Source organism: Sciurus vulgaris (assembly GCF_902686455.1).
Source record: "Sciurus vulgaris genome assembly, chromosome: 5".
Classification (NCBI taxonomy): Eukaryota; Metazoa; Chordata; class Mammalia; order Rodentia; family Sciuridae; genus Sciurus; species Sciurus vulgaris.
The window spans coordinates 175,212,756-175,227,438 of NC_136465.1; the positions used below are offsets into that span (position 1 = coordinate 175,212,756).

Below are 14,683 nucleotides of genomic sequence, written 5' to 3' on the forward strand. Positions count from 1 at the left end.
TGGGGCGTGCCCACGGCAAGGGCCCAGCCGCCCGCCCAGCGCGGCCCACAGGCTGGCTGAGACACCTGGAATGCCCACAGGCTGCCGCGAAGGGCCCAGTGCCGGTGCCCGGGTCTTGCCTGCCCCAGCGCTGGGGGGCTCCCTCAGGCAGGAGGGACCTCATGGGGAACCAGGCGTGGGGACACGGCCCTGGACTGGAGGAAGTGCCTGTCCGCTGTGCAGGCCCTGGCCGCCGGCTGACCCACGCCCCTCGTCTCCAGCAAGGACATCCACACACGGGGCCCCAAATATACTTTAAGAGCATAATCACACCTGCGGTCACGTCGTGAGTCGGGTATGCCAATGCCAAGACCGGCCCTGACCACCCCGGCTTACTACAAAGGCTCTCGTTAGAAAAAATGCGGCCAACACAATCTGCTGCGGCTGTTTATTGTATTTAGGAGTCTACAAATCTGAGCTTTTAAGAAAGATTCACAAAATATTCATTTGAAATCACACTTTTGGTTCATCAAATTTCAAATATATTTCATGGCGCTGAATGACAAACCCTGTGCCGTCTGGAACACAGCAGGTCATTCTTCTCTACTGATTGACACACATTCTATGACTTTTGAAAACCAAGATTAAGACAAAAAATGATAACAGAACTCTTCCGTGACACCGACTGTCCTGCCACGCAGCCACCTGGGAGCCGCCCACCGCCCTGCTCAGCCTTAGCGCCCACACTGGTCAGTGGGAACCCCTGGGAGGGCTCAGCTGTCAGTTCAGAAGTTCAAAGGGCAACACCGGCAACGCCCTGTCAAAGGGCAGACTTGATTCCCTCGGCCGGGCCGGCGTGTGGAAGCCCAGGCTTGGTGAAAGCACTCCTGGACAGTCTTTGGACTTACAGAGCATAGCAAGCGATTTACAGAGGGACGTTATTTGGAAATCACCTCGGCATGCGGACACACAAACGAAGCCATCTGCCAAGTCAGACGCCAGTCGTTTTGGTCTGTTTTACTCTCTGCTCCCTCCTTACGAGATGTGTGCTGAGACTGTTTCTCCAGGCCAATCGGTCGTGACAGCGCAGGGCCGGAGCCGCCCAGCTCCCCAGGCAGGCTGGCCAGGGAGGAGGGAGGCGGGCTGCAGCCCGCTGCTGGAGCTGAAGATTCCTGGGAAACCGGGCCGGAGGCTGGGCTGCGCCAAGAGAAGGGCGTGCGCAGGACAGTGGAGAGTGGAAGGGCCACGAAGTCTCCTCTACTACGTCGAAAATAGGAATTTCTCAAAAAGAAATCTTAAAAATCAGAAGTGTACATGTACCATGTGAAAAAGTAGCAAAACAATCCTGAAAACGGGGGTGCCTGGTCTCCGTCGCGGCCCGTGACGTGGTCGCTGGCCCATGAGAAGGGGATTCCTCCAGGGGATGTGCAGCCTGTGGTCAGGATCAGGAGCCGTAGCGATCCTAGGGAGAACCAAGCCAGAGTTTGCTCAGGGCTTCTCAGTTTACGCAGCTCACGCTGCTGCGGACCCCGGGCACCGGGGAGAGGAGGGGGGCGGTGCCTGGCATCGGCACCCATGCTGCCCCCCCAAGGACGCGGCAACCAAGCAGGGGCTGCTGTGGCTTCCCGAGGCCCAGGACGTTGCAAGGGCTTTGGGAACCAGTGGGTGGACATCCTGATCATGGAGGGCCAGTGAGGATGTGAGGTAGAAGCGAGGCACCCGGTGTGCAGAGGCCACATGCTGAGCCCTCTGGGGAGGACAGAGGAACGCCTGCCAGTCCAAAACCCTAAAATTTGTCAGTTGCTGATGGAACGGAAGCAACTGAACCTCTGGGCCTCCTCTTCCGCATTTGTAAAATAGGGACATGAAAAGGTGGCTATCTGTACAATGGGGCCACCACCTACCAAAAGGGGGTGCCACCCACCAGCAAGGACCCAGTGGGCTCAGCCAACAGAGGGGCGGGAAGGAGCTCTGTGGCCTCGGCATAGAGCCTGTGGCAGAGACCCAGTCTGTGTGGGAACAGCACCGTGGCTCAGGCAAGACGGCCTCCACGGGACCCCACCCCACCCACCCCAGCAACCACGGCAGCCGCCCCTGGGACTTGGAACCTCCCTGGGGGCACCAGAGGCCACCTCAATTCAGTGACTGCCAGGGCTGTGCTCTTTGTTTGTTTTGTGACACTGGGGACTGAACCTGGGGTGCTCCACCACTGACCTGCATTCTCATCCCTTTTTATTTTGAGACAGGGTCTCATTAAGTTGCTGAGGCTGGCCTTGAACTTGCAGTCCTCCTGCCTCAGTCTCCCAAGTTGCTGGATTACAGGCATGCGCCACCACACCCAGCCAGAGTCATGTTTTATGTTAACAGAATGAAATCATGCAAATAAGAAGGTTCCAGAAATAAGCCTTTCACATAATCTGAGATGGCTTTATTTCGGATTCCATCTCTGCTTTATTTAAAAGATTGGAATACAATCTAAATACCCAACATGGGTATAGTAACTAAATGTATTTTCGCCCAACAGAACATGGTTTCTGAAGAATTTTTAATTGTATAAAAATACTCCTATAAAACATCATAGATAAAAGTCCTTAGGATACAAAATCATAGAGACAATATAATCCTCACCCTCCCTTTTTGGTACCAGGGATTGAACTCAAGGGCACTTAATCACTGAGCCACATCCCTAGCCCTATTTTGTATTTATTTAGAGATAAGGTCTCACTGAGTTGCTTAGGGCCTTCCTTTTGCTGAGGCTGGCTTTGAACTCTATCCTCCTGCCTCAGCCTCCCAAGTCTCTGGGATTACAGGTGTGCACCACCAATCCCGGCTATAATCCCCTTTTAATTTAAAGAAGATTTGCATAGGAATCTGGAACTAAAATAAAATAAAATATACCAAAATATTAACAGATGTTTTCCCTGAGCAGGGGGGATCATCAATAATTTTAATAACTTTCTTCTTAATGATTCTGTTCCAATCGAGGAAAAAATTCAATAGCTATCACCCACATCCTGGAGCAATTCTCCTGGAGTCATGAATTAGGAAATTCTAAGCAAATATGAAATTGTAATTCCTGGTTTCCATGAGGTCCTGGGTCAATTTGTAGCAGACACAGAAATCAACATTACACAATCCAATTGTCCTCTGACTGCAGATGGGCAGACCTCATTTTCAAAGCTAGGAACTCAGCATCTCTGGAGGGCAGCCGATTTCACTGACCTGGATGGAAGTCATCACCCCGTTGGCAAACACAGAGAGCTTTCCGGCCACGGACCTCACACCCTGCTTGAACTGCGCCATGTCCGGGGCACTGGGCAGCACACTGGAGAGGTTGTAGTTTCCTGCACACACAGGGCAGATGCTGCTTGGTCCCTTCACCATGGCCAGGGCCCTAGTGACTTTAGAGAAAAGGGCCGCCCCTCCCACTTCCCCAGGCAGCTGAGTGCAGGGTGGGCGCAGCACTGGCTCTGGCCTCAGCCCGAGGCTTCCTCAGCCAGGGTAGCTGGGAGGTAATGTCTTGGCACAGGCTGGCTCCTAAGGCTGGTACAGGAAGGGGACATCACCACAGCCACCAGGCATTGGCCATGGGACCTCAGGGTGCTGGGAAAAGGGCCCACACATGCTCCCGAGGCCAGTGGGCAGGTCCCCAGGCCAGCTGACGGCCTGGCGTGTCTGTTTGCTGCCCAGCCTCCCGCTCACTCATCCTGCCAACGCTTGCTGAGGGCTCCTGCCCGATCTACCAAGTGCCTCGGAAAAGAGAAGGGACAGTTGTGGCCCAGAGAGCTCCTCTGCAGCTGGGAGACTGTCATGGGGTGGTCTTGTCCCTGGTGAGGCACTGTGCAGAGGGGGCTACCAAGACCCCTGGGCCGGGTGGGGAGGGAGGGCCTGGTGTCTGGGCTCTGAGAAGCTCAGCGTGTTCCGGCCTCCACAGGCTCAAGTGGTGAGTGACAGAAATGAGGTTGGCAGGAGCCAGGGCGGATGCGTGGGCAGGATTCTAAAGAGGGCGGGCCTGGCTGGCCAGAGGCCAACACTGAAGGCCAGACCATGAGGATTTTTAATTGGAATATTATGTACCAATTTCCCTGAAATGGAGACAAGATGAAAAGAACAACGACTCCAACGAGAGCAAAGTTCCTCCACAGGCTGCTTCCCCCAGACAGGCTCAGGGGGAACCAGTCAGCAAGGACTCTGCCTCAGGGACTCAGCAGCCATGATGTCTGACAAACGCCTCCCGCCAAGAGCCACACAAGACCTTGTTTTCATGTGGCTCTCACAGTCATCTCTGCTCTGTCACCTAAGACCTGAGTTACCCTCTCCCTGGCAGGGCCCAGTCCACGGCAGTCCATGTTCCCATTGGCTCTGCTCCCTGGGAGTGACCACAGGCACCGACACGCATTTCCCACACAGTCCTTCCACCCTGGGACAGGGACAGCTCCTGAAGCGCTTGGTGCTCCTGGGGAGCCACTTCACAGGCAGGAGTTTCAACCTGAGCTACCTTCCCCTCCTCCCCAGGGTAACTGTGACAGTACGCTAGGAGGTCCCCAATGATGCCACTACTTCACTCACGCGGGGAAGTGCGCGAAGACAGGGAACAGAGGCACTGCTTAAAACCAGCTTTTGCTCAACTGAAATGGTCTCGAAATAAAAAGTAAACCACAGGACGTGCTGCCGTCTAGGGCTGACCTCGCAGGCACCTCGGGAGCCTGTGGAGGGTGCAGGAGGGCAACCAGTGGCGGAGCCACCTGGGCTCGGAAGGGGCACGCTCTGCCACACAGCAGAGGAGCCGCCTGGACCAAGGCCTTGGGGGGATGGCGCCCCAGGGTGCACCCTATAATGACCTTGAATTGTTGCGAACGTTTGTCTGACCACAGGGTCAAAGAAATCAATGGACCTTTGTTCTGTTACCAGGACAGGATGCAAACATGGGCCACCGCCATTTGATCTCTAAGAGTTGTGTGTGTGTGTGTGTGTGTGTGTGTGTTTTAAGCAAACAACAGTTTCAGGAGTAAACCTCCCAGCTGCTTCAATCAGGAAAGCATCCACGGCCGGGGTAGTTTCCACTCTCTGGAAAGGCTGGCGAGGTGCCCCGGTCCTGACCTGAGTGGGCCCCTGGGGTGGGTCTGCTGGGAACCCTGGAAGGTGGCTGAGTACCCCCGTCCAGGCTGGCCCAGGCTGGTCGAAAGAGGAAGCTGTCCGACAAAAGGTCAGGATCCTGAGAGATCAGAGCACACGGCCCAGGCCACCCCTGCCCCAGCAGACCTGGGGCCAGGAAGCGCCGGTCAGATGGAGACTGAGTAAGACCAACAAGCCCCCTCGCTTGAGGTCAGAGGTGAGGCACAGGGAGCCACAACCTAGCAGGAGTTAAGGGCAGGGCTGTCCACTCTGGCTCAGTGCCCACCTGCCCTCTGCTCACCTTGCCAACCTCACACCTGGCTAGAATGCTCTTTCCTGCCACAGCACAGTGACCTGGGGGTGCCCACTGTACCCCAAGGCCACAGGGGGTCTCTAGCATGCTCTAAACCGCAACACAGAAGATCCCAGGCACTGGTAGTCTGTGCTGTGGCCTTCTCTGTTGAGACGGTTTCTCTTTGGCTAGAAGCCACTTAAGTCACCCAGCACTCAGTCACTCCTTGCAGAGACTCATGACCTTTCTTTCCAGCACACCTAGCTCCCCAGAGGGTGCCAGGCCTGGAATGCTGGCTGCGCTCTTGCTGAGGATGGGTTCCTGAAGTGACCTCAGAGGACACTCCTCCATGTCGGCCACAGGGCCTCTCCTCACACCTGCGGTCTGGGGGCCTGTGGCCCTCCCGTGGCTTGGGCTGTGGAGGCAGAGGCAGGGAAGGCCTGGTGCTGGGCAGTCCCGAGGGGCCGCACTGAGGCCCACCACTGCACTCACAGGCGGGCCCCTCCTAGCCCGGCTCCCAGCCCTGGATGACAGGACAGCTCGACACTGGGGTCCCTCCCTGAGGCAGGATGGCAGAGCCAGCTTCCTGGCTGTGTTCCCTGGGGGAGGCCCTGTTCCCATGTGCTGCCACCTGCCCCTGGGGCTGAGGGGCCGCGAGGCATCTGCTGTGAGCCAGAGTCGCCTGGGTGGCAGCGTCCACCTAAGTGTCACCGTGACCTTGCGAGGCAGGCATCGCGCAGCGCCAGTGGGCGCCGACACCACGAGGCATCTGCACGCCACACGCCCAGAAACCGCCCATCTGCCCGGCGCTCTGGGAGATGACCTAAATTTCACCATGCGGTCTCCGCAGGAGGTACACGGGAAGGGCAGCCTCCCCAGCCAGCTTCAGCCAGCCGGGTCAGAGGACACTGGCTGAGGTACTTTGGGACGACCCCCAAGGAGACTCGGTGCTGCACCGCAGACACAGCCTCTCACCTGCCGTCTGCTTCCTCTGCTCGTCAAACAGGTCGGCAGAGCTGATGGAGGAACTGGTCGACAGCCGCTCCAGCCGGGCCCTGCTCTCGTACTAGGACACAAGACAAGGGATGTCAGCTCCTGTCTCGTCTCTGAGGAGCTGCTCTCCATGTCTGTCCCTCTCAGGACTGCAGGGTCCCGGGGACGGTGTGGAGCTCAGGCTCTGCATGGAGGCAGGACACAGGCAGCCAGATGCCAGGCATCACAGCCAACGGGAGCAGTGCGAGGGAGAGGGAGGCTGTGCTGCCCTCAGCCAGCGGTGGGCACGTGCCACCTAGAGCCGAGCCTGAATTATGAAGTGCCTCCTGCAGCGCTGCGACTGACCCAGGGCTTCAGGCATGCCAGGCAGGTGCCCACCACTGAGCCACCAGCCCTGCCAAGGACTTGAAAACCAAGCCGGCTGTACGGGCGGGACATTCAAGGGAGGCCATTCTAGTCTGAGAATTATGGCATCGCTGAAAAATGGAATCTGCACACCAAGGAAATAATTCTCAGTGGGGTCTGAGAAGCCTGGAGGAACCGGGCTCTCCAAGAGTGTGGCACAGACAGACCAGCACTTCACAAGTGGAGAGCAGCTGGGACCTTCCTCCTCCACCAAGGCTCGCAGCTCGGCATGCCTCCGCCCATGAGCCTGATGACATTTCTGAGAAAAAAGGCAACAACCTGGACACAACGCACCCGCCCACAACCCCGTTCTCCACTTCGGGATGGCCAAGGTTGTCAAGTAGTCACAGCTGTATTGAAAACACCTGGGGCTTACTCAAAACACTGAGGGCAAGAGAAAGGAGCCTAGGCCCCGCCCAGCACTTGTCTTCTGCGGTGGCGGGTGGTGACTGGTCCCAAAGGTCACAGCCAGGGGCCTCTGGCAGCATCCCTCCATCCCCCTCGGCGTCCCCTCTGCCCACAGCCCCCACACCCAGGCCTTCCTCCTGCTTTATGGGGTCCCTATGAAGGAGCTCTCTGGACCTTACATCAGCCTGGGCTTGTCTTCCAAAGTACATGTCTGAAGAAATGGCCTTGACGTTACCAAACTTCTTCTGGGCCTCATCTGTGCTCTCAATGGGCTCAAAGTCAGGCTTGCGACGAGTAGTAGGTCTACAATTAAAATAGCCAAAGGAGTTAAACTAACTTCTGCTGAGGCAAAAATCTCTCTCATTTGTAGTATATACATAAAACATTTTATAGTTTAAAAATCTAACAGCAGTGATTTTGTACAAGGACTCAAGTTTACTTTAAAAAGCCTGAAAATTAAAAAAAAAAAAAAAAAAAAAAAAAAAAAGCCTGAAAATTCTAATAAAAAATCCAAACACATAACATTTGAAGGAATTCCTGCTTAAAGCAGGTCTGTTATTTCACATTTCCGTTCTAATGTGTAACTGCGCATGTCACATATGACACTGGGTACACTGTGTGTGGTGCAGTAGGGTGCCCAACCCCAGGTGCCAGGGCCACCTCAGCTCACACATGTGGGGCCCTAGTGCTCTCAGAAGTTACCCGGAGGGGACAATAACAGCTGGAGAGTCCTGCAGCAGGTGAATGGATAAGCAACCCTGGTAATAAAGAGGGAGACAGCCCGATGGTCACAGCCAAACACACAGCAGTGTCACGGAGGCTGGACGGGAAGGGCTGCCACTGGGCCCATGTACACAGCATCCTGCGAAAGTCAGAGAACAAACCAGGTGCCAAGGCTGCCAGCAAAGGGCAGAGGGGGCTCGGGGAGTGGTGGTCATTACACGACTGTGTGCATTTGTCAAAACCTGCAAAACTGTGATCTAAAAAGATGAGAGGTGTGGTGGCTCAGGCCTATCATCCCAGCAACTCAGGAGGCAGAGGCGGGAGGTCGAGACTTGGTCATGTCAGAAACAACTCTGTATAAACGGCGCCTTAAAACTGGGGAAAAGTGATGCACCTTGGTCCAGACCCCCCAGGTCCATGGACTGGGAATCCAGGGAAGAGGCCTCCGCCTCTGTAGAAGATCCACAGGTGAGTCTGACCTGTGCCTCCAATGCAGAATCACTCATTTCACATGAAAAGGAGACCCTAAAACAGCGTCAGGGACAGTGCTGTGGAAGATTCCGTGCCGCCTGCCACCTGGTGTTTCTGTGCTGCGTGGGTTCCCATGGCAACCCCGGGGCTGCTGCTCATACCTGTCCGAGGAGGCCGCGCTTTTCACAGCCATCTCGGTGTCTCTGCTGCTCTCTTTCTTCCAGTAGGAATCTGCGGCGTCATCCCAGCTAGACAAGGAACTGCCTCTTAACTCCATGGGGTCATCAAAGAACCTATATGAAGAAGCGGGGGACAGTGACAAGGGAGGTCGGTGGGGACACCCATTCCTGTTGCGGCCTCTCACTTCCCTGCATCCACGTGGCTGTGCCTGAGGAACAGCAGCAGACATGTGGAGTCACTGTTAAGGCTTTTCAAGTGCTGTGCTCAACGCCCCCGTCCCCTCTTCCCCTGCTACTGCAGGGAAGAGGCTGTGTTTTCCACGTGCAGTAGCCTCAGGCAGGGGACCCTCCATCAGCCTGGACATTCGATGCACCACCCGGAAGACAGTTCTAGGTAATCACCTGCATCGCCGCTGACTTCACTTGAACGGAAATAATCTGATGTGGCGCCCTTGAGATTTGGGCTGTGCACCACAGCCCGACCCGCTACACTGGCGGCAGCTGCCCTCTCTGAGTTTCCTCCACTGGTCTCGGCTTCGGCTTCTCTGAGTCTAGCTAAAGTAATGCTGCTTGGCCAAGGGAGGTGACCCCACCCAAGGAGCTTCTGGTTGCCAGTTTCTTCCAGGTTAAGCAGGGTGGACGTGGAGGATGTGGACAATGCTCATTAACCTCCTTCCGGAGCTGGACAGAAAGCTGTGGTCCATGGATCACCAGGCCACTCTGCAGATGCTCCTGCAGTGTTGGGATTGGAGTAAACCTGAACTAACAGAAAAGCCTCTGGGGGAGAAGCAGGCCCCCTGGGCTGGTGACACTACATCAGCTGAATGCCCCTAAGCAGGACTCGGCTCAGGGAGCAGCACACAATGGCAGCTGTGGGTCCTGTGTGGCCGGAGCAGCAATGTTCTCCTGGAACAGGACTGCAAGTGGCAGGTGAGGTGGACATGACAGCCTTGATAAGCAGTGGCTGCGCATGTCAGAGTCCATGACAGCTCAAGATGGAAAGAAGCCAGACAGATGTGGCCCCTCCTGAGGGCACACTTCAAGGGATTCTGAGGAGAGAGGCAGAGCTCAGCACCTAGAGTTTAGGAAGGAAGGTGACAAGAGAATCAGAGTCCTAACACCATCATCCTGGCTGTCCCCAGAAAGAAACCACCAGAAGCACAGGAAGAAAGGCAAGCGCCAAGCTCCATCTGGAAAGGGGCTGCACAAAGGTTGGAAGCACCAGCGTGGGGCGCGAGATGGGCGTGAGCGAGGGAACCCGCAGGCCCAACCTGCTGGACGCAGGAAATGAGATCTGGGCGGGAGGCAAGGGCGGAACAAGACTCCTTCCCAGCAGAAAAAAAGGCAAAGGGGAGGCGGGCAAGTCTGCTATTTGAAGCAGGCAGTGTGACTCTGTAAGGATCACCGAGAGGAGGCTCCTGCCTGCCCTGGCAAGAAAGGCATAAGGAAACGTCTCATGGGCTGGGCTGGGCTGCAGCTCAGAGGTGGAGCGCTTGCTTAGCGTGTGTGGGGCCCTGGGTTGGGCCTCAGCACTGCCTAAAGATGCATAAATAAAAGTGTTGTGTCCATCTACAACTAAAAAAACAAAACAAACAAACAAACAAACAAAAAAGTCTTGTTACACTAGGCTCCTCTCCCCAAGGAAGACTGCAGCATTCTAGTCTCTGGGTTTTGGCTAGAAACTGCCTGCGCTCCCGAGCTGGTAAGCAGATCAGTACTGAGGCCCACAGCTGGGAGGGACGGAGACAACTGATCTTCAGACAACAGAGACCAGGACAGTGAAGGGCCCGGAAGTCACACCAGAGGAAGGGTCCAAAGAAGTGGGACGTATCCTGGCCTGGAAAGCGACCCTCACGTGTTTGACAGACTTCTTTTTAGGGGAACAGTAAGACCAACTCCATGAGAAAATGACAAAGCGCTCGTCAAGCACCGGGAGGCTTCTGCTGGGCGGCCTTCCTGCCCTCACGGGCTCAGGAACTGGTCAGGGAGGAGCTGCTCAAAGCTCAGACGCCAGGGAGCTGTGAGAGCAGCACCTCCTCCTGAAGTCCCCGAGGGAGGGGACGTCTAAGGGAGGCTAGGTGGCCCTAGAGGGCGCAGAGGAGGCCTGGGCGCGGGGGCTGGAACCTCCAGGTCCTTCCCAGCGCTGAGACCGTGGCACTCAGAATCGCAGAGTGTGCACCACTCTAAGGTAGGATGGGGCTTTATTCATAGAGGCCAACATGCTCGTCCTGGAGTGGAGGACGCTGGACTACCCAGGTCAGGGGCCACGAGAAAGCTTCTGTGGGGGTCTCCTGACCGACATGGCCCACGCAACAGCAGTCCAAGCCAGGGGACTTCTCTTCCTACCACTCGCCACGAGCAGCGCTCTGTGCTCTGGCAACTCTCAGGGGACAGAAAGACGCAGGCCAGGACTGCCCTGCCCTAGGAGGGTGGGGAGGGCAGGACTGAGTGGCCGTGGCCTCTCCTGAGTACTCGGCAGCCCCAGCTCCAGCTATACAAGGTCCTCATGCTTCTCAAGCCTGGCCCTCCCGCCCTGTCTTTATTTCGGCCCTACACGGTGTCCTCACTCCACCCTGCTGAGAGCCCCAGTGGGCACAGAGGCCACGAGGAGCCCTCTGGCTGCATGATGTGCTCCCTGCTCATTTTGAACTCAGCATGTGATTGCATTGCTTATGTTCTGGAAAAGACGGGACTCAATAAAGATCAAAACCCGAGGATGTGCTTGATCTTATTTTTAACAGAAATGACACTCCTTCATAATTCATAATATGCAAGTTCTAATGGCTAATGAATAATTTGGAAGCAATAAGAGCTCTTCATGGCATTAAAATGCTGGCTCTGAGAGACCATGTTTGCCAAAGAACCCAGCAGTGTCCCTGCTCTACTAACAGTGGTCACCAACCCAGGAGGACTAGACAGGCATGCATGTCCCTGGATAACCTGAGTCCGCACTAAACAATGCACCAAGGTCTCTCTGGTGGGAGTCCGGCAGCCTGGTCTACACCAAAACACGCTGGCTCCCAGGTTCAAGTGGTAAAGAACTGCTGCAGGGCCACTAGGGCCTGTGGGGCTGGCTCCTCTGCCAGAAGCTTGGAAGGCCCTGCACGGCTGCCAAGGCCTGCAGGCGCTCGCCCACCATCTGGGGCTCCCCGTCAGCAGGGACCCCTCTTGGGACCATTCATTCCAGCCTACTACAAGGTGACAGCAGGATCTAACTTGAACTTTGCTTTCTTTACCTTCCTATGCCACCATCTGTGGGCATCACTAAGAACAGTGAAATGACCAGAAGGTGCGGAAGTCTCAGGGTGAACGCCGGGCATCTCCTCAACCCCTTCCCTGAGGTGGTTTGATACTCACAGGGCCCCAATCAAGCTACAAATTTAATTTCACCCTGTATACACGTATTTAAATGCTTTTAAAGGGCATGATTTGAATATAATCCCCAAGTAAACTGAAACCTGGTACTGTACACAGGTTATAAAAGATAGGTAAGTAAAAGACCACCTAAGTCCTGTAACTACTGAAACGGAATGCTCATGGGCTGGTTTTTTTTTTTTAAACTGGGATTTGAAATAGTGTTAAAGACAGCAGCTTTTCACAATTCCTTATCTGAGAGCTTTGATAGGGAAATCAATAACTCTGCCATGAGTCTAGCTAGCTGTATTTCCATCTGTCCTCTAGGTGAAACGCACTGTTTCACAGTGACATCCCTGAAGCTGCGTCACTGCCAGACATCTCCGAGCCCGCCACTGTGCAGCTTGCCCAGCTCTGAGCCCGAGGTGGCCTTCAGCCTGGTTAGTAAGCTGCCAGCACTTGCGATTAGTAGGGGCTGTGCCACGTGTCGGCAGTGGCCCCACCGCAGCCGCAGTGCACTGCTGTGAGAGCCACGTTTGCAGAGCTCACTTGGCCCTCAGACCCTGGGTGGTGGCGACTGCTCGGGTCCCTGACTTACAACGGGGTTCAGCCCCCCACACTCCCCATGCCCACTTCACACCAGTTATGTACCTCGCTCTACCACAAAGCGCAATCATGTTCTTGTTAAGGAGCACACACACTCCTGAGCAGCAGAGCTTATTTACCAGTGTACCCGGTGACGCAGCCTCCCCGAGGCGTTTTGAAGCCAGAGGCTCTGCTGCCGCCCAGGGCAGCTACCCATCCCCCTAGCGACCCGCCCACCTGCAGGGCACCACACCCAGCAGCTCCTTCTGTGCCTGCGGGACTTTGCATATCTCCAGTTTCACATTTTGGATAAACACGTCTCTCCCTACCTCTAATTTTAACTCTTGGTTGCCGATTTTATTATTAAACATTTTAATATCAGCACACACTGTCCACTCACAAAGGCTTCCCCACTTCCGAAGCATGGCCTTGGCAGCAGCCGGAGCTTTGGAAAATGAGGCAGCACATGGCTCTGCACTTGCTGCCGTTAGTGAGCACTTGTGTGCTCGCACCATCTTCAAAGTGGTGATGATTCTTACTAGATTTACCTTGAGCTGGAAGTAAAATAAGAATCATCGCTGTCCTCGTGATACTTTTTTCTTGGTTTTGCCAGCGTAGGAGACTCCTGCTCTATGGTCTGCATGTCTGAAGTCACCGAATGCGAAATGCCACTTGAGAGAGAACAGAACAGGGAAAAGTTACATCAGTACGTTCATGGAGATCCTCATCTCAATAAGGAAAAATAGCATGCTTGAAGCTATATTCCAATCAGGGACAAACTGATCAGGAGGGTTAAAACACAAGGGAAGGCTAGGGAGATAGCTCAGTTGGTAAAGTGCTTGCCTTGCAAGCACAAGGGCGTGGGTTTGATTCCCAGCACCACAAAAAAACAAAACAAAACAAAAAAACCACAAGGGAAAACCCGTTTTTTGGTTAAATTTTAAAATAAATAAAACCTTTGTGAGATTGTTGGGCCTAGGAGCTCACTCCGATAATCTCCATGACTCAGGAGGTTGAGGTAGGAGGATTGCAAGTTTGAGGCCAGTCTCAGCAACTTAGTGAGACTCTGCCTCAAAATAAAAAATAAAAAGGGTTGGGAATGTAGCTCAGTGGCGGAGCACTCCTGGGTTCAATCCTCAGTACAAAGAAAGAAAAGAAATCTTCCTGTAACTACGCAAAACAGTCATGTCTATCAGTAATGCTTTGGCGTCAACTGGTGTGCACTTAATGACGAGTCGGACCTATTTCCTTTTTTCTAACAACCATGTTTGTAATTTTTCATACGATACTGAATCCTAGAATAATGTAAACAATGAAAGAAGAGAAGAAATACCAAGAGGATACCTTCGAGGTAGATATTAACACAGCCCCAGGAATACCCATTCCCATTCCTGATTAGCAAACCAAATTAAATTCTGAAATCCAAGAAAGCAGAATCTCACATACCTCCTGCAATTTCCAAACCCCATGCCCAGTCTCTCTGCTTCGGCTTTTTTCTTCCCACTCAGATTCATCTTTTCATCTTTCTGCATTTGAATTTCAAGATCCTTATAGGCTAACCGTAAAGATGACACACTGCCAGAGAAAACAAACGCTCCTGAGTCTCAGTCTGATCCTGTGTTCTTACATTAAAACATCCAGCAAAATCAAGCACACAGGGCTGGGGATATAGCTCAGTTGGTAGAGTGCTTGCCTCGCAAGCACAAGGGCCCAGGTTCAGTCCCCAGCACTGCAAAAAAATAAATAAAATTAAATAAACAAATAAATAAATCAAATATACAACTCATGTTTTAGCTTTGCACTTCATTCCATAATTAGCAATTATGAAAGCAAGCTGAAATTTTTTCCTACTAGTCTTTTCTGACTAGATGCTCAAGGAAATTTGAATACATTTTACAGATACTTTTTGGTGCTTGCTTTTCACGTTTAGCTCATCTGACCTAGTATTGTGAAAATACATAAAGTAAGTCTCAATGACTTCTCTATGGGAAAGTAAAAGGCAAGATTTCCTCCTCAGGTTGATATTTTATTATATTCCCCCACAAGACATCAGATTCTAATTAGTCTCACTAATAAGTTGTGATTTAAGGTTAAAATATATACAATTTTGTTTTTGTAAATAAATAAAGGAGATCATTCATTACACAAGGATTCTTCCATTTACAAAAGAATCTCCCAT

At 53.6% G+C, this 14,683-nt stretch overlaps 1 protein-coding gene across 1 annotated transcript in view; it reads right to left on the minus strand.

The window, feature by feature from the left end:
• Window positions 1–413: 413 nt before the first annotated feature.
• Window positions 414–14,683, minus strand: part of ARFGAP3 (ARF GTPase activating protein 3) — a 44,203-nt gene continuing 29,933 nt past the window's right edge. The window contains exons 10-16 of the mRNA XM_079143298.1: window positions 13,951–14,079; window positions 13,053–13,175; window positions 8,548–8,679; window positions 7,372–7,495; window positions 6,362–6,452; window positions 3,202–3,323; window positions 414–1,441 (exon numbers count right to left, since the gene is read on the minus strand). Of these exons, the coding sequence (XP_078999424.1) occupies window positions 1,424–1,441; window positions 3,202–3,323; window positions 6,362–6,452; window positions 7,372–7,495; window positions 8,548–8,679; window positions 13,053–13,175; window positions 13,951–14,079 (739 nt within the window). The 3' untranslated portion in view covers window positions 414–1,423. The remainder of the gene's footprint in view (window positions 1,442–3,201; window positions 3,324–6,361; window positions 6,453–7,371; window positions 7,496–8,547; window positions 8,680–13,052; window positions 13,176–13,950; window positions 14,080–14,683) is intronic.